The sequence below is a fragment of the Microcaecilia unicolor genome, chromosome 11 (assembly GCF_901765095.1).
Source record: "Microcaecilia unicolor chromosome 11, aMicUni1.1, whole genome shotgun sequence".
Taxonomy (NCBI): domain Eukaryota; kingdom Metazoa; phylum Chordata; class Amphibia; order Gymnophiona; family Siphonopidae; genus Microcaecilia; species Microcaecilia unicolor.
In genome coordinates, this window is record NC_044041.1 from 1,570,785 (window position 1) to 1,595,955 (window position 25,171).

Genomic DNA, 25,171 nt, shown 5'->3' on the forward strand with positions numbered 1-25,171 from the left:
ATTTATTTATTTGTTGCATTTATATCCCATATTTTCCCACCCATTTGCAGGCTCAATGTGGCTTACATCATGCCATAATGGCGATTGCCATTTCCGGATTGAGAAATACAAAATGGTTATTAAGTGACAGAGTAGGTTAAGCAATCACGTGTAGCGAGTTCATTTCTGGCATGAGAAATAGAGTGGTATTGCTATAGAGTTCAGGAGTGACAGGGAAAGTTAAGCAATCAAGTGTAGAGAGGATAAATATCTTCTTTTTCTTTTATATGCCTTTGACAACATACCTACCCACATAATGAGAGAAACCATCTCTGGCCTATTAGTCAATCTAGACACATGGGGGGTGCTAAAGAGAGAGAAAGGCATTGCTGAACTCCTCTCTATTTCCCTGCTGGTTGAATCTGTCAAAGGAACTTTGTTTCTGTACAAATTTATGCATATGTCATGCAAAGACTTTCACTTGTATCTCAGAAGCCAACCAGAGTTGTTGAGGAGCATCCGCTCTTCTCGTAAGTAAAAAGGCTCAGACTTAGTGAAACTCAAATCCGGAAATTCTTGAAAAGTAGATTGTCTACTGCTGGTACTGTAAGTCAGTCACTGTTTGATGTGTGTTCATTAACTAAAGGCAACAATTAAATCAAACTGGGCAGGCAGCACCTTAGCACTCTCTTTTCATGACAAACCATACTACTACTACTACTACTTAACATTTCTAAAGCGCTACTAGAATATATCCACGCTTGGCAAGTTATCCGAGAAAAGAGTGGAATTTAATATGGCCACAGCATTCTACAACTTATATATTTACATTTACAGTAGCGAGCAATTTCATTCATGTATGCATCTTACAGTAATAAGCAATCAAATATATGACTTGATTTCTATCTATAGCATTTTGGGGCAAGATAGCCTAGCCGTTTGAGTCACAAAGATCCCTCTATTTCTGTATTAGTCACAATGTATATTTTCTGCGCCACCTGGGGCATGTACCACCAACATGCTAGGCACTAACATCCCAGCTTTACTTGGGGAATTGCCATAAAACATCTTCCCCTTTGCAACCATTGAATATCTTTTTTGACGCCTTCAGACTCCTCATTCTGTCCAAGTCTGAGGTAGGCACCCCTGATCATCTGTTACTCTGGCACTGGCCCCCCTCCATACAAGAGGGGAACTGCCCTTAGTCTTAGACATCAACCATAGCATGGGACAATAACCACTTGACCTTTGAACTTGCTTTGGGTCTGAGACATACTGCTGTGTACTCTATCAGGCTAGGACCCACTGCCACAGACCGAGACAGCAACAACTCGCTTGTCACTGGCTCCCCACCAGACATACTCCTAGCTGTGGCCACTTCCAACTCTGACACTTATGTGTGCACGGCAATGAAAAACCCATGTATTCATAGCCAGCGATAGATGGCTCTCCCTATATCTTCATAAGAGGACCTAGCCCTTAATGGGTTGAGTAAGCATATGTTACTATCCATTGCTCCTACCTTTGCAAACTTGTTTGTGTGAAGCATGGCCCTTTGTGTACCCGCTTCCCAGTTTCCATTTCCTATCCTCCCATCCTAAAACAAGCTGGAGCCCTGCTGGTAGAGCATCGCCAAATCCTACGTGAATCTGTCTAACCTCTGCGAGTCAATGCAATCAAACTTTAAAGTATCTGTAGGTGAATTCAGAAAGTAAATACTAATCTGTGACTGGATAAATGAGACAGTGCTTTGTGGACATTTATTTTCTTTTGTGTTACCACATAGCTAGTGTATTTTATAGACTTAGGAATCAGGGACACAGTCAAAATGCAAAAGGAATTGAAGAAAAGGAACTTTGGGCTAAACCTGCTGCAAACTTTGTATTGCACCATCCATTCTTTGCATAACATGGGGTAAATGTCCAGCTCCTTCAAGCTCAAACTTCTTCAAGCCAGTATAAGAAAGTCCCTTATTAAAAGCCTATATCATAACCATTATTTGAATCTTGTAAAATAAATAGCATATGTGTTGCCTAAAGCATAAGAATATTAGAGCATAAGCTTCCTACCCTGGGACGGTGTGCAGGTCCTCTCTATGCTGACTCATGGAATCCCCCTTTTGGAATATCTAATTTTAAATCATCTACCCAGGCTCACGTGTTTGCTACTTAGTATGTAGCGTCTGTGTAACCCCCCCCCCCCCTTCACCAGAACCCCTTGCTATTATACCTACTCTCACTTGCATCCCAGAAGAGGTAACCTGTATTGAGTTAACCCTCACAATCATTTGAAATGTTGGCTCCTATGAAGCAAACTTTCACCGCCCTGGTGCAGACGCCCTTGTGTCACTGAGAATAGAAATTCACTTAGCTAACACCTAAGAGTATGCCTTGGTTATGATAATGCCTGGACGGATCAGCCAGAGAGTGCATTTCAGATCTGAAGGACAAGTACTGTTACAGGTTGTAAATAAAGTGAGGGAAGCTGTGATGCGCATTATAGAGCAGTTTAGGCTGTTCTGCAAAGGCTTACGTGTATTTGGAAACTGAAACCTATCTAGAACCTTTGTGTATCTCCCTAGGACTTCCAGATAGCTTCTGCTTGTAAATCTCAGAGTCTCTGAAATAATACAGAATTTGTTTAATTCACAGGGTTTGTAGACAAAAAGGAAGTGGAACTGTGGAATAGGGGTTGGGGCAGGCCAGGGGTCTGTGTAATCTGTGGAAAGAGGTGGGGACAGGGGCAGTTGTGAATTGTCACATTCCACTTCTCCCATGTACACATATGAACTTGTACGGTCTGTGCCAGAGCCGGTGGTTGGGAGGCAGGGCTGGTGGTTGGGAGGTGAGGATAGTGCTGGACAGACTTGTACGGTCTGTGCCAGAGCCGGTGGTTGGGAGGTGAGGATAGTGCTGGACAGACTTGTACGGTCTGTGCCAGAGCCGGTGGTTGGGAGGCAGGGCTGGTGGTTGGGAGGTGAGGATAGTGCTGGGCAGACTTATACGGTCTGTGCCAGAGCCGGTGGTTGGGAGGCAGGGATAGTGCTGGGCAGACTTATACGGTCTGTGCCCTGAAGAGCACAGGTACAAATCAAAGTAGGGTATACACAAAAAGCAGCAAATATGAGTTATCTTGTTGGGCAGACTGGATGGACCGTGCAGGTCTTTTTCTGCCGTCATCTACTATGTTACTATGTATGTTACTATGTTGTTAATTTTCTTTCCGCATATCCCCCTGTAACACTGGTCAACAAAAATGGCTCACTAGTGCCCCTCTTAGACTGTACTCTAACTATGAGAATATAACTGAAAACAGTTATTTGCACGGTTTTTTTTAAAGCTGCATTTAGTTGGACAAATCTGAGATATTTTAAGTACTGAATATTTTAGAATGTTCATTAGGAGCTTACTTTTATCTCATTTTAATTAAAACAATGCTGTTTTTTAAAGATTGCTAGCGTATTGTTTTCTCTCATTGCAAGTGGCACAGAACGACAAGCAGCCCTACGCACATGCGTGCTGTTCATAGCCTAGCGCGTCTGATTAGTGTGCATGCATCCCAGCTACTTAGCTTCATTTAACTACGCTGAAGCGCCGCTACACCGCTGCATATATCTGCATACGTTAAGTTCTGATCATGCCATAGCGCAACACCGTGCTACTACGACATTGGAAGAGAGGTATTTCCAGAGCGCTATCTAAAATAGCACCGGGGTTTGATCATCTGCCTGTCAGTGCATCACGTGGTCTCCTCTGCATCTATAATTTTTAACAGATCCCATGGCGTTTGTTGTAGATTTTTCCTCCCAGAGGAAAAAGGAAACTTCTCTGGACATTTTCTGTATAAATTTTAGATATGTGAGGTCCTTCTGTACCGAGATGTTTCTGGACAATGTAGACAATGGGTCTGAGTAATTCTGTAGACTCTTCTCCTCCAGTTGGTGAATATCCCTAAGAATGTTCAGATAATAAACCTGACAGTAAACAAGGGTTTTGATCCCATTTATGAAATAGTCATCTGGCAGGTTTAGTTAAATAGGGTCCTCATCTGTTTCAACCGACAGTTTAGATCTGTCACCTCCAGAAGTTGCTTGCACTGAGGAGTAATGCCCAGCTAGAGTAAGGAGTTATCTGCTTCTGGAATGAGTACATGAGAAGACATTGTCCTAGTACGCTGCTTTTGTCTCAGAGTAGGCCCTCCCATGTACCAGTCTCTGCACAGAGTTCCCTCTTGAAATAGCATGTAACTTCTGCACCAGGTCTTTCAGTGTGAATACCTCATTAGTTGGAAGCTGCTGAGATCTCTGTGCCAACAGATTAAGCCATGAAGCAACTGCCAACTGCTACATGGATCCTTGTGCCAAGACCTGTGGCATTTCAGGACTTAGTGTCCACTTTTTAGAGGATATATAATTTTTGATGTGCCTCTTTTTTGGTATCCCTTGAGAAGAATCCACTCCCTGGAATCCAGTGCTGTCTTCTGTCTCCTCACTTGGAAGGGGCTCAGACTTGCAAAGTATTTAGGATGCCACTCTCACTTTTTTGAGCATTTTTAGTGGCATAAGGAAGTCAGATCTAATCTAATACTCATACTTGATATACCTATAAATTCCTCAATGGGTCCAAAGCAGTATACTCAGGTATACAATTAAATAATCATAATTGCAGAAAAACAATTGAAATAAAATAAAAGTTATGTATATGATATTAAAATTAAATATTCTTGGAATAAAAAAGTTTTCAAATGTTTACAGAATGAACCATAAAAATCTTCCTGTTTTAGATACTGAAGGTCTTTTATCTTGATTCTCTTGATCCTGCCCCAACTGTAGCAGTTATAGTAGATGTTCAGAATGAATGTTTCTAATCCTCAAGATCAAGGCGGTGTATAAATAAAGATTCTAATTCTAAATAAAGAACAGTTCCATACGTGGGCACCACATTTTAAGCATCCCAATGATTGCACATTGAGAGCCTGTTTTATAACAGCATCTAAGGTCCCAGATTCCATTATAGAATACTAGGGTAACCTGACATCATGCCCATACATTGGTGCACCTGTCTTGACCTGTCCTCTAGGTCATCAGTTTTGGGATTTTGGCTTCCAGTTTCACCACTGTTGTATGAGGCAGTGAACTGCACAGTCACTGAGTCCTCTATCACTGAAATTTGCTGATCTCATGTCTACTCCCTCTGAAACCTCCACTATATTACAGATCCTTCCAAGAAAAGGCTCAAAGAAGAGCAATCAAAATGCTAAAGGGGATGGAACTCCTCTCATATGAGGAAAGGCTAAAGCGGTTAAGGCTCTTCAGCTTGGAAGGAGACGGATAAAGGGAGATATGATTAAGGTCTAAAAAATCCCGAGTGGTGTACAACGAGCAGAAGTAAATCATTTTTTTTACTCGTTCCAAAAGTACAAAGACTAGGGGATATGCAAGGAAGTTACATGGAAATACTTATAAAGCAAATAGGAGGAAGCTGTAATGTAATACATTCACCTTGATCATTTCTCCATGGCTTTTGATCTTTCCCCAGTATACAGTGGTTTTGGAGTAAAGTGTATGCTTACATGCAAAATGTGACTTGGTGTACAGTGGTCTTTTAGGCTAAGCTGTGTCTTTCTGAGGCTTTTTCATCTACCTAAACTGTAATTCAATCAAATAAACAGCTGATAAGAAAAGCTTCTTTAATGGCACAAAATATTAAATAAGAAACCTGCCATAAGGCAATGGAGGATTCATCTCCAAGGTTTAAAGGAAATGGAATTAAAAAGAGTGATGCAATTTCATGCTTTGACCTTTGATAGATTTTTGGAGGTTTTGAATCCATATACAGTGGTGGAAATAAGTATTTGATCCCTTGCTGATTTTGTAAGTTTGCCCACTGACAAAGACATGAGCAGCCCATAATTGAAGGGTAGGTTATTGGTAACAGTGAGAGATAGCACATCACAAATTAAATCCGGAAAATCACATTGTGGAAAGTATATGAATTTATTTGCATTCTGCAGAGGGAAATAAGTATTTGATCCCCCACCAACCAGTAAGAGATCTGGCCCCTACAGACCAGGTAGATGCTCCAAATCAACTCGTTACCTGCATGACAGACAGCTGTCGGCAGTGGTCACCTGTATGAAAGACACCTGTCTACAGACTCAGTGAATCAGTCAGACTCTAACCTCTACAAAATGGCCAAGAGCAAGGAGCTGTCTAAGGATGTCAGGGACAAGATCATACACCTGCACAAGGCTGGAATGGGCTACAAAACCATCAGTAAGACGCTGGGCGAGAAGGAGACAACTGTTGGTGCCATAGTAAGAAAATGGAAGAAGTACAAAATGACTGTCAATCGACAAAGATCTGGGGCTCCACGCAAAATCTCACCTCGTGGGGTATCCTTGATCATGAGGAAGGTTAGAAATCAGCCTACAACTACAAGGGGGGAACTTGTCAATGATCTCAAGGCAGCTGGGACCACTGTCACCACGAAAACCATTGGTAACACATTACGACATAACGGATTGCAATCCTGCAGTGCCCGCAAGGTCCCCCTGCTCCGGAAGGCACATGTGACGGCCCGTCTGAAGTTTGCCAGTGAACACCTGGATGATGCCGAGAGTGATTGGGAGAAGGTGCTGTGGTCAGATGAGACAAAAATTGAGCTCTTTGGCATGAACTCAACTCGCCGTGTTTGGAGGAAGAGAAATGCTGCCTATGACCCAAAGAACACCGTCCCCACTGTCAAGCATGGAGGTGGAAATGTTATGTTTTGGGGGTGTTTCTCTGCTAAGGGCACAGGACTACTTCACCGCATCAATGGGAGAATGGATGGGGCCATGTACCGTACAATTCTGAATGACAACCTCCTTCCCTCCGCCAGGGCCTTAAAAATGGGTCGTGGCTGGGTCTTCCAGCACGACAATGACCCAAAACATACAGCCAAGGCAACAAAGGAGTGGCTCAGGAAGAAGCACATTAGGGTCATGGAGTGGCCTAGCCAGTCACCAGACCTTAATCCCATTGAAAACTTATGGAGGGAGCTGAAGCTGCGAGTTGCCAAGCGACAGCCCAGAACTCTTAATGATTTAGAGATGATCTGCAAAGAGGAGTGGACCAAAATTCCTCCTGACATGTGTGCAAACCTCATCATCAACTACAGAAGACGTCTGACCGCTGTGCTTGCCAACAAGGGTTTTGCCACCAAGTATTAGGTCTTGTTTGCCAGAGGGATTAAATACTTATTTCCCTCTGCAGAATGCAAATAAATTCATATACTTTCCACAATGTGATTTTCCGGATTTAATTTGTGATGTGCTATCTCTCACTGTTACCAATAACCTACCCTTCAATTATGGGCTGCTCATGTCTTTGTCAGTGGGCAAACTTACAAAATCAGCAAGGGATCAAATACTTATTTCCACCACTGTATACTGTTCTTGCACATAAAGCCAAGTGTGTAATTTTTAAATCATAACATATATCTAAAAGGGTTGTTGTATCAAATACATTCTGTTTAGGAAATGTGCATTAGCGATTTTGTTTATTCAGCTGTACCGACAGACATAAGGTCTATTGAAAATGAATAACAGTGTTTACCACTTAGGGGTGGATGAAAGGGAAGGGGGTATGTTGTAGCTGGTTGTTATTGCTATTTCATGCGATCACATGAAAGGATTACGGTATACATTAAGAGGAGTTCACAAAAATCTCTCTATATAAAAGGCACCACCAACGTTCTAAATGAAGCCTCCAGCCGGAAGTGTGAAGGGGGAGAGATATCCGGTTTCCCCATGAGTGTCTGCCCCGCCCTCGCTCTCTCTGTAACACAAACAGTGAAGGAAAACACAGCAAAGCACGAAATCAAATCGCTCTCTCTGTAACAGTGAAGGACTCAGAGGGGGGAGGGGAGAGAGGGCAGAAGCCCTCACTATCTCGGTAACATAAACACAGCACAGCAGGAAACTTAATACTGAAGGACTGAACTCCGAGGGGGGAAGGGACAGAGAGGACAGACAGCACAGGGGAAGGGAGAGAGGGCAGAGGGCAGGGACACACACACTCCCACATGCACACAGAAGAAAACCTTGCTAGCCCCCGTTTCATTTGCATCAGAAACGGGGCTTTTTTTACTAGTCTTCTATAAAGACATGCAGAGATAGCATTTGCTTCCTAGGCAAAAAAGTCCAGTAAAAGATGTAATGTTCACAAATCCTAATAAATATATTATAACTCGTATCTGAGTCTTTAGGTGAATTCTCCTCGACACTGTATTCATTCTTTTTAACACTAGTAGCCATGTTCTCTCACTCTCTCTTTCTGCAGACGTTCTGGAAGTAACTTGAGTGGCGCTAGTGGGGGTCATGCTGAAGACTGGACTCTGCAGAACAGTGTGAGTATTGTATGTAATAGTGAATGAATGGGATTATGGAAGGCCAATTCCACTAATAAGGAATTTCAAGGAAATGAAAACTTAGGCTACTTCTTTCAGCAACTGGATGCTGCTCCCGCGGGAGTCTGATCGTCAAGCTCCTCCCACGAGTTGACCGAGTGTAAGCAGTTTATTTATTTATTGCATTTGTATCCCACATTTTCCCACCTATTTGCAGGCTCAATGTGGCTTACAGAGTTTTGTTATGACATTGTCATTCCAGGATATCAGATACAATTAGTAATGTACAGAGATTAAGTATGCCTTTACTGCGAAGATAAAGGCTAGTACAAAGGAAGGGAGGCAGGGTCCAGTGCAATGATGTACATGAATCTGTAGTGCTATATACTGGTTCTGTGGAATATAATAGTTATAGCAGCCTTTAGCTTGGACCACTGTTTTTCCACATCTCCTATGCCTTCCCACGCCAACGGCTCCTTCTTCAGGTATTCCCCCATTTTATCAAAATCAGTATGTCTGAAATCCAGTACTTTGAGTTTTGTGCGTCTGCACTCCGCCTTTGCCCTTATATCAAACCATATGGTGTGATGATCACTATTACATAGGTAGGCACTCACTTGGATATTGGAAACACTTCCTCCATTTGTGAGCACTAGATCCAGCATCGACCCTTCCCTCGTGGTTCCGTCACCATTTGTCTGAGCAAGGCATTTTGACAGGCGTCCACAATCTCCCTACTTCTTTCCGATTCTTCAGATCCTTCACATTTGAATAAACCCTTTCCACATGTGTCTTAGTATTGAGCCACTACATCCAGTGAACACTGAAAACCAGATGGTCACCCACTATAACATCAGAAACACTCTTCCCAGTCATAAACATTGGGTCCAATATGACCCCATTCTACAACTTAGAAACATTGTTTCAGACCAGAAAAAAACCAGAAATGCTGCAAAGACTTCCAGAATCATTAATAGGGACTCCATTGGGTCAGCAACTACCATTATAATATTGTCTGTAAACGCCCGGCACTTAACCAAAGGTCCATCAAGCCCAGCATCCTGTTTCCAACAATGGACAATCCAGATTACAAGATCCCAAAACAGTACAATACATTTATGCTGCTTATCCTAGAAATAAGCAGTGAATTTTCCCCAAGTCCATCTTAATAATTGCTTGTGGACTTTTAACACTATCATGTATTTCACCACCATGTAACCCAAAACCCTCTGTAAAACCAAAGGTATATTCTCTTCTATTTCCAGTATCCATGATGAATTGTAAGACACATTGAGCCTGCAAAGAAGTGGGATAAGTACATAAGTACATAAGTAATGCCATACTGGGAAAAGACCAAGGGTCCATCGAGCCCAGCATCCTGTCCACGACAGCGGCCAATCCAGGCCAAGGGCACCTGGCAAGCTTCCCAAACGTACAAACATTCTATACATGTTATTCCTGGAATTTTGGATTTTTCCAAGTTCGTTTAGTAGCGGTTTATGGACTTGTCCTTTAGGAATCTGTCCAACCCCTTTTTAAACTCTGCTAAGCTAACCGCCTTCACCACTTTCTCCGGCAACGAATTCCAGAGTTTAATTACACGTTGGGTGAAGAAAAATTTTCTCCGATTTGTTTTAAATTTACTACACTGTAGTTTCATCGCATGCCCCCTAGTCCTAGTATTTTTGGAAAGCATGAACAGACGCTTCACATCCACCTGTTCCACTCCACTCATTATTTTATATACCTCTATCATGTCTCCCCTCAGCCATCTCTTCTCCAAGCTGAATAGCCCTAGCCTCCTTAGTCTTTCTTCATAGGGAAGTCGTCCCATCCCCGCTATCATTTTAGTCGCCCTTCGCTGCACCTTTTCCAATTCTACTATATCTTTCTTGAGATGCGGCGACCAGAATTGAACACAATACTCAAGGTGCGGTCGCACCATGGAGCGATACAACGGCATTATAACATCCTCACACCTGTTTTCCATACCTTTCCTAATAATACCCAACATTCTATTCGCTTTCCTAGCCGCAGCAGCACACTGAGCAGAAGGTTTCAGTGTGTTATCGACGACGACACCCAGATCCCTTTCTTGGTCCGTAACTCCTAACGTGGAACCTTGCATGACGTAGCTATAATTCGGGTTCTTTTTTCCCACATGCATCACCTTGCACTTGCTCACATTAAACATGTGGGATACAAATGCAATAAATAATAATATATCTACAGTAATTCACTATCTTACTGCCCCCATCCCTCAAGGCTAAAATATATGTGGGGCCCATCCAGGGTTTTGTTAGATTAGCCAGCATTCTATTTGGCCTATTGGCATTTACATGTGATACTTAGAATAGAGCATGGCCGCCTTAGTTGAAATAGCTAGAGTGGTATTAAGGGCATTCTTCAAGGTCACTCTAAGAAACTGAATAAGTATCCACATATATTTCCACAATTGTGTTTCCAGTGTTAACATATCAGGTGCCATCAACTTTCTCTGACTGGCAGCAAACACAATTAGCTCACCCCTAAGCTCTGCTTTGGTGGTAGCTCAAAACAGGGCTGGGGTTTTGGTATAATGTCTTTTTTGCAAGGCTCTGTGTTACTTTGCAAAATCAGTAGAAATGTAAGGGTTTCAATGAAATCAACCTGGTGTGGGTAAATTAGTCTGGTGGAATTGTTGGAAACTGTTGATTTACTTTGCAAAATGTCAATAGAACACGACTGTTATTCAGGGGCGTAGCCAGACAGCCAATTGTGGGTGGGCCTGAGCCTAACATGGACGAGCACAGAATTCAACCCCTCCTGGCCCCCTCTGCTCTCTGCTCTCCCCCTATCTTTAAGCACAAAATATTAAATTCCTGAGCTGGTGGGGATCTCCAGACTGCACCAGCTGAAGATTTCCTCCTCCTTTGGCAGCCAGTGCTCTTCCAAACAGAAGCTGGCAGCACCTGACTTGAGCTGACGCCGCTGCCAGTAGTTGGTACATGCTCAGTGCTTCCGCCTAGTGAAAATTGAGCATGTGCAGAGGGGCTGGTGTGTGTTGCTAGCTGCCGTTTGGAAGAGCACTGGCTGGCTGATGAGAGGAAATCTTTAGCTGAGGGGTTTGAGGATTCCCACCAGCCACAGCAAGAGAGCCACAATTTTGGGTGGGCCTCAGCCCACCCAGGCCCACCTGTAGCTACACCACTGCTGTTATTCCAGAGTGACATCATTATTTTTGTGTTGTTAATTATAAAGTGAAATGTATTAGCTCCAGTGTTAATGAATATAGAATGTGTGTTACAGAACTGTGAAGTGCAGAGGATGTGAGATTCTGTTCCGTGTAGAAGAATTCATTGAATGATGCCATCAGATAATTATAATAGCAGTTTTACTGAGTAGCTGAAACTGGTTGGTGGTTGTCTAATTATGGGTGTTTTGCAATTCCAACATGTTCCCCCTGCTTTGATTGAATTGCGCTAGTTGTCTGTTAGAGGATTTCGTTTAAGGTATTGCGGCTTAAATATGAGCTCTTCATTCATGCATATGGTCTTGAGGCTTAGGGAAGAGTATCTTATGTTAATGTACTGATTTTGTGTCAGGCCTTGTAAGTTGTTTAGCTGTCTCCTTTTTTGTACTTTTATATGAAGTATGTTTCTATACTGTGGATTTTTAATGTTGTATGTATTTCTGCTTAGAATCTATGAATAAATACATTTCTGTTGGAACCAGTGGCATAGCCATGGGGGGGGGGGGGGGGGGCACTTTAGGCATAGGCCCCTTCATGCCCAGGCCCTGCCAACCAAAGAGCTCTGCTGCCCAAACTGTCTCCAGTGTTGCCTCAGGAGCGATGAAGTCAGTGGTGTGCTTTCCAGCCGCTGACGCCACATGAACTGAGCATGTGCAGAAGTGCCGATGTCAGCTGGAAAGCATGCCACAGACTTCCTCACTGCTAAGGAAGCACTGGGGGCAGATCAGGCAGCAAACCTCTTTGGCTGGCGGGACTTGGGCATCCCTGCCAGCAAAAATATGATTTTAATGTGGCGGGGGAGAGGGGGAGCAGAGAGGAAATGCGTAGCTTTCTGGACCCCCTCCCCCACATACACACAAAAAGAAATGAACTGCTGGCTACACCCCTGGTTGGAATTTCTTTTCTACATTACTTTTTGTAACTAATTTAAACCAAGGGGATGGGAGCTCTGTGATTTGATAGACATGATGTTTAGAAATTCCCTCCCCCCCCCCTCATTTTATCCCTTTTCCAGTACTTCTTTCTAGAGATGCCATTGATCCCAATGTGTTTTGCTCTAGCTTTTTACTCTGTTCTCATCATGTAATTGGATGTCTTTTTTCCCCAGGTATTTTATAGTCCACAGACAGGCTACAGTGACTTACCAAACAGGGATGTCCAGCCTAAGAAAAGAAGACGAACCCGAATCCCAGACAAACCAAACTACAGCCTTAACCTCTGGAGTATTATGAAAAATTGTATTGGAAAAGAACTTTCCAAGATCCCTATGCCCGTACGTAAGCATTGTATACTTGTGTGTGAGAGATCCTTGCATGTGTATGGGGGAGGGTCTTATTAACGTCTGCACTAAGCGGCTAATTCTATAAGGAGTGGTAGGAAGGTGCATCATCTGTGCAGGTAATTAGCCACTTATCGAATACTGCCTAAGGGAAGAGTACTCGGCATGAGATGGCTTTGTTCTTTGCCAGCAGGTGTGCGCAAGGGCAGAGTGCACAGGTATGTACATCTATTATAGATTGCCATCATTTATGCTCGTCTAGGCACAGGCATTTACACCGGCTATAGGGTGGTGTAAGTGATCGCACTTACTTCTCTTTATAGGATAGGTTTCAAATAGGTGCAAGAAGCAGCCCCTGGAGTGGGCACCTGTTACAGAATCCCCCTGTAAGTGCCGGGCTGTGCAGTCAGTACACCAAACCTTTCACTCTAGCTCCTCCAGTTTTCTACTGTCCGACCCTCATTCCAACTCCAACTTCCACTACATACAGTAAATCTAAGAGAAATTTGATTAATTACTGAAAATGGATATTTCGTTATCTACAAAATTAGGATTAAAAATAGACCACAAAATGTATTTATTTCAAGCCTGAACAAAAAATAATATATCTAAGTATAAAATGATAAATGTACCATCTACTATAATAAAACGCACCCTCAACGTTCTGAGGACACTGACGTCACTGCAGGCACTCTGGACACCGGTTCGTAAGTTCATGGTGGTGAAGCCACAACACTCACCATGTCTTCATGCCCCCGCCCTCCCGTCACACGTGATGACGTCGAGGGCGGAACACTTAGACAACAACGCAAAAGAACGCAGTTTCCCTACTCCTCCCCTTCCAATGAATCGCAGCAGCCGAGGACGTGCCCATCACCCCGCCCCTTTCGCGCCATCGCACCGCCCTTTTAAATCTACCGCCCCGCCCCCTCTTCCACCCATCACCTTCCCTCCCACCTGTCACCTCCCCTCCCCTTACGCCACTATCCCTGGTAGTCTAGAGGTACCTGTTCACTCGGGGCAGGAAAGAAAGAGCTCCCGCTTTCGTGCCCAGAGCGCTGCTGCTAGCTGCCCTGCTGCATCCTGTGTGAGTCCGGCTCTCGGCGTTTCAAAATGGCCACCGAGAGTTGAAGCAGCCTCGCGAGACTTCAACTCTCGGCGGCCATTTTGAAATGCTGAGAGCCGGACTCGCACACGATGCAGCAGGGCAGCTAGCAGCACCGCTACGGGCAGGAAAGAGGGGGCTTCTGGTGTGTAGCCAGAGCACTCAACCCTGCTAGGTGATCTCTCTCTACCCTTATGGAGTACTTCCTCCATCTTTATGATTCTAGCCTCAAAACTAACTCAGTCAGAGTACACCTGAGTTCCATTAGCACTTTTTATCCTAAGGTTGATAAGCCAATTTCCATTAATCCCTTGACTGTTAGATTCTTGAAACATTTCTGTCATATCAAACCTATCAAACCACCTCCAGTGGTGTGGGATCTCAATGTCATCCTCACAGCTCTCATGAAATCTCCATTTGAACCTCTCCATTCCTGTTCCCTGAAGTTCTTCACGTATAAAGTATTGTTCTTAATGGCACTTAACTTCTGCCAGAAGAGTAAGCAAACTTAAAGCCCTGGTGGCAGACCCTCCTTATGCCAGGTTCTACCATGATAGGGTTCTTCGAATCCACTCAAACTTCCTCCCTAAAGTGGTATTGGAGTTCCACCTTAATCTGTCCATTGTACTTCCTGTCTTCTTCCCTAATCCACTCTCTTATTCTGGAGATGCAGCACTACATACCTTAGACTGCAGATGTGCTCTAGTGTATTATCTGGAGTGTACAAAACCTCATAGGAAGTCTTCCCAGCTTTTTGTATCCTTCAACCCTAACAGATTAAGGATTCCCACCTCCAAACGTACTCTCTCTACTTAGTTGGCTGACTGTATCTCCTACACATGTGCTCAGGCTAGGCTTGACCCTTCATGGCCGTGTCACTGCTCACAATGTAAAAGCCATGGCGACTTCAGTATCCCATTTCCGCTCTGCCTTCATTGAAGAAATTTGCAAGATGGCAACATGGTCTTCTATCCACACCTTCGCTGCTCACTACTGTCTGAAGCAACATTCTAGGCGAGATAGCTGGTTTGGACAAGCAGTACTGCAAAATCTTTTTACTACTTAAAAGTCAGCTTCATCCTCTGGCCCTTTTTTTTCTGTCAGGATCACTTTCTACATAGTTTCCAGGTGTCATCATTATATTGTGATCCTGGCAGCTAGTAAGTCCCACATGAGACTATCATGCCTGCTTGTCCTCTGAGAAAGCAAAGTAAGTTATCTGTAGCAGGTGTTCTCCAAGGACATCAGGCATATATTCATACATCCCTCCCTCCTCCCCTTGGAGTTGTGTTCTTAGCTTTAGTATTGTACTGCTGGTCCGGCGTTCAAGCGTTGGGCAGGAAGACGCGCATGAGCGATGGGAGCAGTGACTCAGTTTTAAAGTGACAGTGCACCATGGCAGCTTGTGCACTGGGCTCCTTGGATGACATCACCTACATGTGATGCTGTTTGGGGAACTATATAAATGCCCAAATAATAATAATAATAATCTATTAACATTCCCAGCAGACTACTACTACTTGGCATTTCTAAAGCGCTACTAGGGTTACGCAGCGCTGTACAATTTAACATAGAAGGACAGTCCCTGCTCAAAGAGCTTACAATCTAAAGGACAAGTGTACAGTCAGTCAAGTAGGGGTTTAATGAAGGCTATAGTCTATGTTATCCCATAGCTTAATTTGATTTGTTTTAATTTTATTTTTAACAATTTCAAATTAGTAATCAAGTAAACAAACGTACAGAAAATCATCAAGATATAACTTAAAATACCAGAAGTCTGCAAGAGTTCCAAGTTCAGAAAGAAGAAAAATTATGAAACATTCAAATTAGGATATCAAACATACTGTTCTCTCTAGAGAATCAATTCTTCAGTCAGAGCTCAACACTCAGGTAAAGCTAGATGTTCTCTTAGACGAGCAGCTTCAAAGAAAACATACTTAACAGATTGAAAATTGATACTACATATACAGGGAAACTTGAGGAAAAATACTGCTCCCAACCTCAGAACCAGTGGCATAGCTACGTGGGGCCTGAGGGGGCCCGGGCCCCCGTAGATTTGGCCCTGGCCCCCTGCCCCATGATCCCCTTCAACCCCCCCCCCCTCCCGCCACCAACTCTCCCCCGCCGTCGCCGGCCTCCCCGTCGCCGTAAATGATACCTTTTTTTGAAGAGAGACTTCCTTCCGAGCTCGAGTAGCGCCTTTCTTCAACGAAGTTCCGGCGATCAGCTGTTTCGCTGCCGGCGTCGAAACAGCTGATCGCCGGAACTTCGTTGAAGAAAGGCGCTACTTGAGCACGGAAGGAAGTCTCTCTTCAAAAAAAGGTATCATTTACGGCAACGGGGCGGGCGGCGGCGGGGGAGAGTTGGTGGCGGGAGGGGGGGTTGAAGGGGATTGTGGGCAGGCCGGCGGGGGGGGTCCGATGTGGTGGTGGTGGCGCCGGCGGCGGCTCGGGGGGGGGCGGCTAAACAGTGCCCCCCCACCTCGGGCTCTGGCCCCCCCTCCTGGCGAGGTCTGGCTACGCCCCTGCTCATGGTCCCATGGATGCAACAACTACTACTACTATTTAGCATTTCTATAGCGCTACAAAGCGTACGCAGCGCTGCACAAACATAGAAGAAAGACAGTCCCTGCTCGAAGAGCTTACAATCTAATAGACAAAAAATAAAGCAAGCAAATCAATTAATGTGTAGAGGAACGAGGCGAGGAGGGTAGGTGGGGCGAGTGGTTACAAGTCAAAAGCAATGTTAAAGAGGTGGGCTTTCAATCTAGATTTAAAGATGGTCAAGGATGGGGCAAGACGTAGGGGCTCAGGAAGTCTATTCCAGGTGTAAGGTGCAGCGAGACAGAAGGAGCGAAGTCTGGAGTTGGCAGTAGTTTCGCACCACATCAGGAAACACTGAAATATTAAAATTTGTAAATAGCTTTTGATGATTCTTGAAAAAACAATTTAAGTAGCTTTTCTCTGTCTGATAACAAAGTGAGCATCAGATTACTCCTCTGCTCCACTCTGGTGCAATCTGTGATAAGACTCTCTCTCCACCATCCCTCCACTCCTGACTGGACTGAAGTTTGAAGCCCTCTTCCCAGCTGCAGCAGCGCACAGGCTAACATTACCAGGGAATTTTGTACCTGCAGCTGTGGAAGGATCGCTCTTGGGTCCAGGCCCAGAGTGATCCCCTCCCAATAGATGATTGCATGCTTCTACCGCAGACCCTGCCTGAGCCGGATTCTTCTCACATCACAAAGAATCCATGGGACCAGCCACTACAGGCACCACCAGCTGAGAAAGGAAAGTCCTGATGCTTTCCTTTGCGCTTCCCTTTAGCGGTAACTTTTCAAAGAGGTGATACAGAGTTTTGAAAGGTGACATGCCATTGCTACTACTACTACTACTACTACTATTTAGCATTTCTATAGCGCTACAAGGCGTACGCAGCGCTGCACAAACATAGAAGAAAGACAGTCCCTGCTCAAAGAGCTTACAATCTAATAGACAAAAAATAAATAAAGTAAGCAAATCAAATCAATGAATGTGTACAGGAAGGAGGAGAGGAGGGTAGGTGGAGGCGAGTGGTTACAAGTGGTTACGAGTCAAAAGCAATGTTAAAGAGGTGGGCTTTCAGTCTAGATTTAAAGGTGGCCAAGGATGGGCCAAGACGTAGGGGCTCAGTAAGTTTATTCCAGGCGTAGGGTGCAGCGAGACAGAAGGCGCAAAGTCTGGAGTTGGCAGTAGTGGAGAAGGGAACAGATAAGAAGGATTTATCCATGGAGCGGAGTGCACGGGAAGGGGTGTAGGGAAGGACGAGTGTGGAGAGATACTGGGGAGCAGCAGAGTGAGTACATTTATAGGTTAGTATATTCAGATCTGATATATATATTTTTCAGTTTGTGTGCACACAAAAAAAGTTACCGGTATGTCAAATCTTCGCTAGCATCGCTGCTTTCTTGCGTTGGGTACCTTAGTCTTCTTCACTTCCACGCCTCTTCGGTTGGGGAGGTCAGTCCACTGGTCCAGGGACCCCTACTGCTCTGACTCAAAAAAACTCAAAAAAGGAAAACCCTGACTTCCTGTGCTCGGTGTATGTGCTAACCTCAATCAGTAGTTTGTTTGGCAAGGAACTTGTGGACTAACTAGATTCAAATAAAACAGATAAGCGGGGGAAATTTCTATCTAAACCACCCAAAACATGACCCCTTTTTGTTTTGTTCTACAACCACCCCAAACCTCACTGATGGACGGCTACACTAACTCCCCTAGAGGCAGACACTCACAGGACTCAAGGCATAGGCATGGCAGCTGTTCCCCAAGGCAGGCTTTTGTCTGGATCCCCGGAGGCAGGCATAAACAAAAAAAACACAGTGTTCACTTTTAGTCTGGCCACTCAGTGCAGGGGGATGCCTCTTCTCTCTCTCTTTGTGGATGCTCAAAGAATACAGAATACATTGCTAATCTTGGATCTCCAAATATGATTTTTAAAATAAAACAGAAGTGTCAGGGGCGTAGCCAGAAAACAGATTTTGGGTGGGCACCAAGTATTGTTCCCCGCCCCCCCCCCCCCCCCCCCCTCACCACCACCAAAAAAATATCTCAGCTGGTGGAAAAACGCTTCTTTCCACCTTGGCGGTCTGCAGCAGGCATGCGCTGAAAACTGAGCAGGTGCCGGTATCGTGGAGAGTAGCGTTTTCATTACCATCAGGAGGAAGTCTTGAGCTGGTGGAGCTTGGGATCCCCACCAGCTACCGCTAAATGTGTGCTACTGTTGGGTGGGCCTGAGCCACTGGTGTCAATAGGTTTTTGTGTTTCCAGCACAAATATGCAGCATTTAAGAACTAACCCTGAATATGTTTTTTGTGTTTTTCTTTCTGTTAATGTTAACATTAGGTAAATTTTAATGAGCCACTCTCCATGCTACAGAGATTAACAGAGGACCTAGAATATCATGAACTGCTGGACAAAGCTGCCAAGTGTGAGAATTCAGCAGAGCAATTGTGTTTCATAGCCGCATTCTCTGTATCTTCATATTCAACCACAGTCCACCGCACAGCAAAGCCATTCAATCCCTTACTTGGGGAAACCTATGAACTGGATCAGTTGGAGGAAATGGGTTTCCGATCCCTCTGCGAGCAGGTAAGAAAGAGCTGCTTTAGATACAGGGCTTACGAACCATAGGTCCTCTTTCTTGGTCATCTCCCCTGGTATTTTTCTGTCATTTCTTTCTCACCAGCTCCCACTACAGATTTACAGCTGAAATACAACATAGGACAGTTAATTATGTGTTCATATTCTTCAGGTTACTTTAGAAGTGTTAGTTTGGAATCCCAAGACTGCACTGAATTATCACTTTCCCTCTCCTTCGCTGGCCGTTTGCAAGAGAGAAGAAGGGAGGTGAATAATTTCACTTGTTAAACATGAACTGTAAGATTTTTTTTTTTTAATCAGCTCTGAGGTAAAGCATGACATTTCAAAAATGTGTACTAGTTGTGATAACTCTCATCTGGCCCTAGGGACGGGGCTGGGAATCCTCCAGCCCCCTTTTAAGACTTCTCCCCCGATGCGACACAGACTGGGACATGCCAGTAAAACACAGGTTCTTTTAAGAAGTCTACATTAAACAGCATACAACATAAAGTTCTGCTTAAAGGTACAGTCCCTATATTCCTGAGTGTTTCTTGCAATCCCTTACTTAAGGACTCTGCAATCCAGGCCAGGTTTTCCCGTCCAATATAGCATAAGTGTAAGCACACCTTGCTTGCTTACAAGCAATCAAAGGAAAGTTTGATTAACAAGTATTAACATGTATAACATGGATTAAATCACATTCCTTTTCAGCAATCCACATAACTATGGGATACTTCTTGTTAACTGACTCTCTCCCGCACTGTGCTACCTTACAAACCAACATTTGAAGTAACTATAAGGGGTTCTGCTTTTCCACTAGCCCTTCTCCCACTCTGCTACCTTAACCGGGGTATTCTCTGTGCCCTGGTTCCCACAGATTACCATACCAGCCCCTCTCCTTTTTATCATACCATCCAGGAGAGTAAACATAGCGAACTGTCTGGGGACCTACCCTAATTCATGAAGCTCCTCTCGGTTAAATGGACCCACATTTCCTGACTACTCCTCCCTGTTAGGGCTTGAACCCTCCTAATCCAAACACTGGACTGGTTCCTAATCTCAGGGAATCCTGCTCCTTGTCCCAGGCACCAAACATTGCCTTCACTAACCTACAGGAGCACTGCCTCCTCTTTGCCTGTCTCCAGGCTGGGGCCCCTCGCAACAAAGAACTGTCAGCCCTGGTTTACACCCCTTAATAGGGAGAGCTTTTCTTCCCCCCCCCCCCCCTCCAGGCACCTCTACCAGCCAACAGGGTTAAGCCTCGCCCTGCTCGCTAACCTTAGAGAGCCCTCTCCTGGAACCTGTCTGTAACCCTGGAGAGATGCTCTTCCCCTTGGGAATATATCTTCCTCGCCACATAACTGAAAGCCCCCCTTTTAAATTCCCTCCCTCTCATTCCATGAAGGCAGTGCTAATTAGTCACCAGCTTTTCTGTCTCTCCTAAGCACAGCTCTCTAGGCTTCAGGGGACATAGCGTTCGGTGAATTGTAGTCAAAATCCTTTTTAAAAGGGACAAGCTTAAATATGCCTGAACTCGAACAGAGAGCATTCCCTGTTCTTTCCACTGTGCACTGAGCTGCATACCACATAGTCTATCATATTCTTTGCTGGGCCAGAATATTGGGAGTAAGTTGTGGTCTCATTCCCTCTGAGTTGTCTTATCACAACTCCATTACTTTTGCTGCCGAGTTTCTAGTGTTAAAACTTTCAGCCATTCTCAAGCCGTCTGTTTTCTTTTCCACTCTCTTCCTGGCTTTTATTCTATTCTCCTCCATCTCTTGTTGGCCATAAAGTATTTTAAGATAGCAGTATATAAGAGATTTTATAGAAAGCTCTAGTGTTCTTCGGGCCATCTCTTAGAGGATGGAACGACTCTCATATAAGGAAAGGCTAAGGAGGTTAGGGCTCTTTAACTTGAAGAAGAGACAGCTGAGGAGAGATAGAGGTCTACAAAATCCTGAATGGAGTGGAACAGATTAACACAAATTGATTGTTTACTCTTTCGAAAAGTACAAACTAGGGAGCGCTCCATGAAGTTATATACTAATACATTTAAAACAAATAGGAGAAAATATTTTTTTCACTCAACATATGGTTAATCTCTGGAACTCATTGCCAGAGCAAGTGGTAAAAGCAATTAATGTAGCTTGGTTTAGAAATGTGTGGTGAAACAGGATTGTTATTCTAACACTGTACAAAGATAAACTTCTCAGTGCCCAGGTTTTTATACAAGAAACCTCAGATGTTGAGTCTTGTACATGGTACATAGGTAATATTTATTTATTTGATTTAATTTAATTTCACATTAAGGATATATGTAAAAAAAAAAATTACAATTCAGTTAGTAAGATGGCATCCTAGAGTCCTTCCACACTGGATCCATAAAATATAGATACTTCACTTACCCAATGTTTACTGTTACAAGTTTTCTCTTCTTTCTGCTTTGCTGTGGTTTGCTGCCTTGGCCATCAAGCTCAGCACGGTTTAAAATGTCTGCTAAATCAAAGCCTTCCTCTAGATCGACTTCCTCCTGTCTGTATCTTCAGAGCTGTACTCACCTCAACAAAGAAACGACAACTAATAAAAGTCCACACACCAGATGCAGAAGACCCATTCCAAACAATCCAAGTGGGCTACATCAATGCCAGATCCGTAGTAAACAAAACAGCAATACTAACAGACTGGATCATGGCAGAAGGCCTTGACGTACTCTTCATCAATGAAACCTGGATCCATGACCAAAAGGACCCCATAATCCTAGATCTGTGCCCTCCAGGATACAAAATCAAACACTGGACCAGAAAGGAAAAGAGAGGCAGAGGCATAGCACTAATGTGTCGATACCACTTTACCACCGAAACCACTTCCGAGTCCATGACACCTCAACTTGAAATTACCTCCAATCAGAATCCACAACAAAACCCTACACGATCATTTGAATTGTGTTTTGTTTTACAGACCTCCAGGTAATTGGAACGAAGGCCAGACTAACTTCATGGACTTCATTTCAAACACATGTGTAGCCAACTCCAATGTACTAGTATTAGGAGACATCAACCTTCACTTAGAAGACCCAAACTCAATCAGCGCACAAGAATGTAAGGAATTCCTCCACCTATGGGATCTCAAATGGCCACAAATGCAAGCAACCCACGTCAAAGGGAACACACTTGATCTTATCTCACACAAACTTTCAACAGACCAGAACCTAGTAATAACAGATATTAAATGGACAGAAACACCCTGGACTGATCACTACAAATTAAATTTATCCCTACACTGGCGGAAGAAGGGATTACACCAAATACAAGAACACACATCCTACAGCACAAGAGGTCAAGTAGACACGAAAACATTCTGGCAACAGATATACAACAATGAATGGACAGCACAAACAGACTCCATATATTACCTCGTGGAATGGGATAAAAGATGCAAATGCATACTAGATGAAATAGCACCCTTACGAACATGAACTTCATGTAAGCACAATTCGATACCATGGTTTAATGATGAACTGAAAAAGCTAAAAACACAATCCAGGAAACTCGAATGAGCATGGAGAAAAACAAAAGACGAACACACACACAACACATGGAAACAATCATAAAGAAAATACAAATACGCAATAAGACAGACCAAAAGATCATACTATAAATCTAAAATAGGGACAGATTACAAAGACATAAAGAAATTATACCAACTCGTGAACAAACTCCTAGATACCAACTTGGTCACTACATCGAATACAGACATCCCATCTGCAGACAAACTTCCTAAGTATTTCAATGAAAAAATTGCAAACCTACGCAACACGCTACCTCAGGACAACACTGACATCAAAATCTTCCTTAATGAGTTGGAGAATACTCGGCTGACCGAACCTGGTTAAAATTCGCCCTCCGTACCGTCGATGCAGTTGCACAGGCGATCAGCAGGTTCTCCAACACTCACTGTAAACTAGATACCTGTCCCAATTGCCTAATGAAATCCGCCCCTGACCACTTCATAGCAGACCTCACATCCCACCTAAACTACATGCTTCAGCAAGGTCTCTTCCCTAAGGAATATGGCAATAACCTACTCACTCTGATACCAAAAGACACCAAGAAAAAAACAAATGAAATCACTAACTACCGTCCAGTAGCATCCATTCCGTTGTCAGTCAAACTGATGGAAAGCATGGTAGCCAAACAACTTACAGATTATATAAACAAATTCTCAATATTACACGAATCACAGTCAGGTTTTCACCCCCTCCACAGCACAGAAACAGTATTACTCTCCTAGCCAAATTCAAGCTGGAAATAGCAATAGGCAAAAACATCCTCCTCCTTCAATTCGACATGTCTAGTGCATTCGACATGGTAAACCATAATATATTAATAAGATTACTAGATAAGTTCGGGATTGGTGGAAACATACTTAGCTGGATCAAGGGTTTCCTAACCACAAGAACATATCAAGTAAAATCAAACTCAAACATATCACTGTGGAAAGCAGGCTGTGGAATACCACAAGGATCTAAAGCTAAAGGTGGACAAAGCCATGGGACCGGACGGGATCCACCCCAGAATACTGAGGGAGCTCAGAGAGGTTCTGGTGGCTCCTCTTAAAGACTTGTTTAATAAATCCTTGGAGACGGGAGAGGTTCCGAGGGATTGGAGAACGGCGGAGGTGGTCCCTCTTCACAAAAGTGGTGATAGGGAAGAAGCTGGAAACTACAGGCCGGTAAGCCTCACTTCGGTTATTGGAAAAGTAATGGAAGCGATGCTGAACGAAAGGATAGTGAATTTCCTGGAAGCCAATAAGTTGCAAGATCCGAGACAACATGGTTTCACCAAAGGGAAATCGTGCCAAACGAATCTCATTGAATTCTTTGACTGGGTGACAGGAGAATTAAATCAAGGACGTGCTATGGACGTAATCTACTTAGATTTCAGCAAGGCTTTTGACACGGTTCCCCACAGGAGGCTCTTAAATAAACTAGACGGGCTGAAGATAGGACCCGAAGTGGTAAACTGGATTAGGAACTGGTTGACGGACAGACGCCAGAGGGTGGTGGTGAATGGAGTTCGCTCGGAGGAGGGAAAGATGAGTAGTGGACTGCCTCAGGGATCGGTGCTGGGGCCGATTCTGTTCAATATATTTGTGAGTGACATTGCCGAAGGGTTAGAAGGTAAAGTTTGTCTTTTTGCAGATGACACCAAGATTTGCAACAGAGTGGACACTCCGGAGGGAGTGGAAAGCATGAAAAAAGATCTGCGGAAGCTAGAAGAATGGTCTAACGTTTGGCAATTAAAATTCAATGCGAAGAAATGCAAAGTGATGCACTTAGGGAGTAGAAATCCACGGGAGACGTATGTGTTAGGCGGGGAGAGTCTGATAGGTACGGACGGGGAGAGGGATCTTGGGGTGATAGTATCTGAGGACCTAAAGACGACGAAACAGTGTGACAAGGCGGTGGCCGTAGCTAGAAGATTGCTAGGCTGTATAGAGAGAGGTGTGACCAGCAGAAGAAAAGAGGTTTTAATACCCCTGTATAAGACATTGGTGAGGCCCCACCTGTAGTATTGTGTTCAGTTTTGGAGGCTGTATCTTGTGAAGGATGTTAAAAAAAAATGGAAGCGGTGCAAAGAAAAGCTACGAGAATGGTATGGGATTTGCGTTACAAGACGTATGAGGAGAGACTTGTTGACCTGAACATGTATACCCTGGAGGAAAGAAGAAACAGGGGTGATATGATACAGACGTTCAAATATTTGAAAGGTATTAATCCGCAAACGAACCTTTTCCGGAGAGGGGAAGGCGGTAGAACGAGAGGACGTGAAATGAGATTGAAGGAGGGCAGACTCAAGAAAAATGTCAGGAAGTATTTTTTTACAGAGAGAGCGGTGGATGCTTGGAATGCCCTCCCGCGGGAGGTGGTGGAGAGGAAAACGGTAACAAAATTCAAACATGCATGGGATAAACATAAAGGAATCCTGCTCAGAAGGAAGGGATCCCCAGAAGCTTAGCTGGTGATGGGAGGCAGGGCTGTTGGTTGGCAGGTGGGGATAGTGGTGG

At 44.0% G+C, this 25,171-nt stretch overlaps 1 protein-coding gene across 1 annotated transcript in view; it reads left to right on the forward strand.

Annotated features, from left to right (window-relative positions):
* The window catches only part of LOC115479653 (oxysterol-binding protein 2-like), a 378,141-nt gene that overhangs the window by 297,856 nt on the left and 55,114 nt on the right, over window positions 1-25,171 (forward strand). The window contains exons 9-10 of the mRNA XM_030217714.1: window positions 12,739-12,874; window positions 18,869-19,114. Coding sequence (XP_030073574.1) covers window positions 12,739-12,874; window positions 18,869-19,114 — 382 coding nt within the window. The remainder of the gene's footprint in view (window positions 1-12,738; window positions 12,875-18,868; window positions 19,115-25,171) is intronic.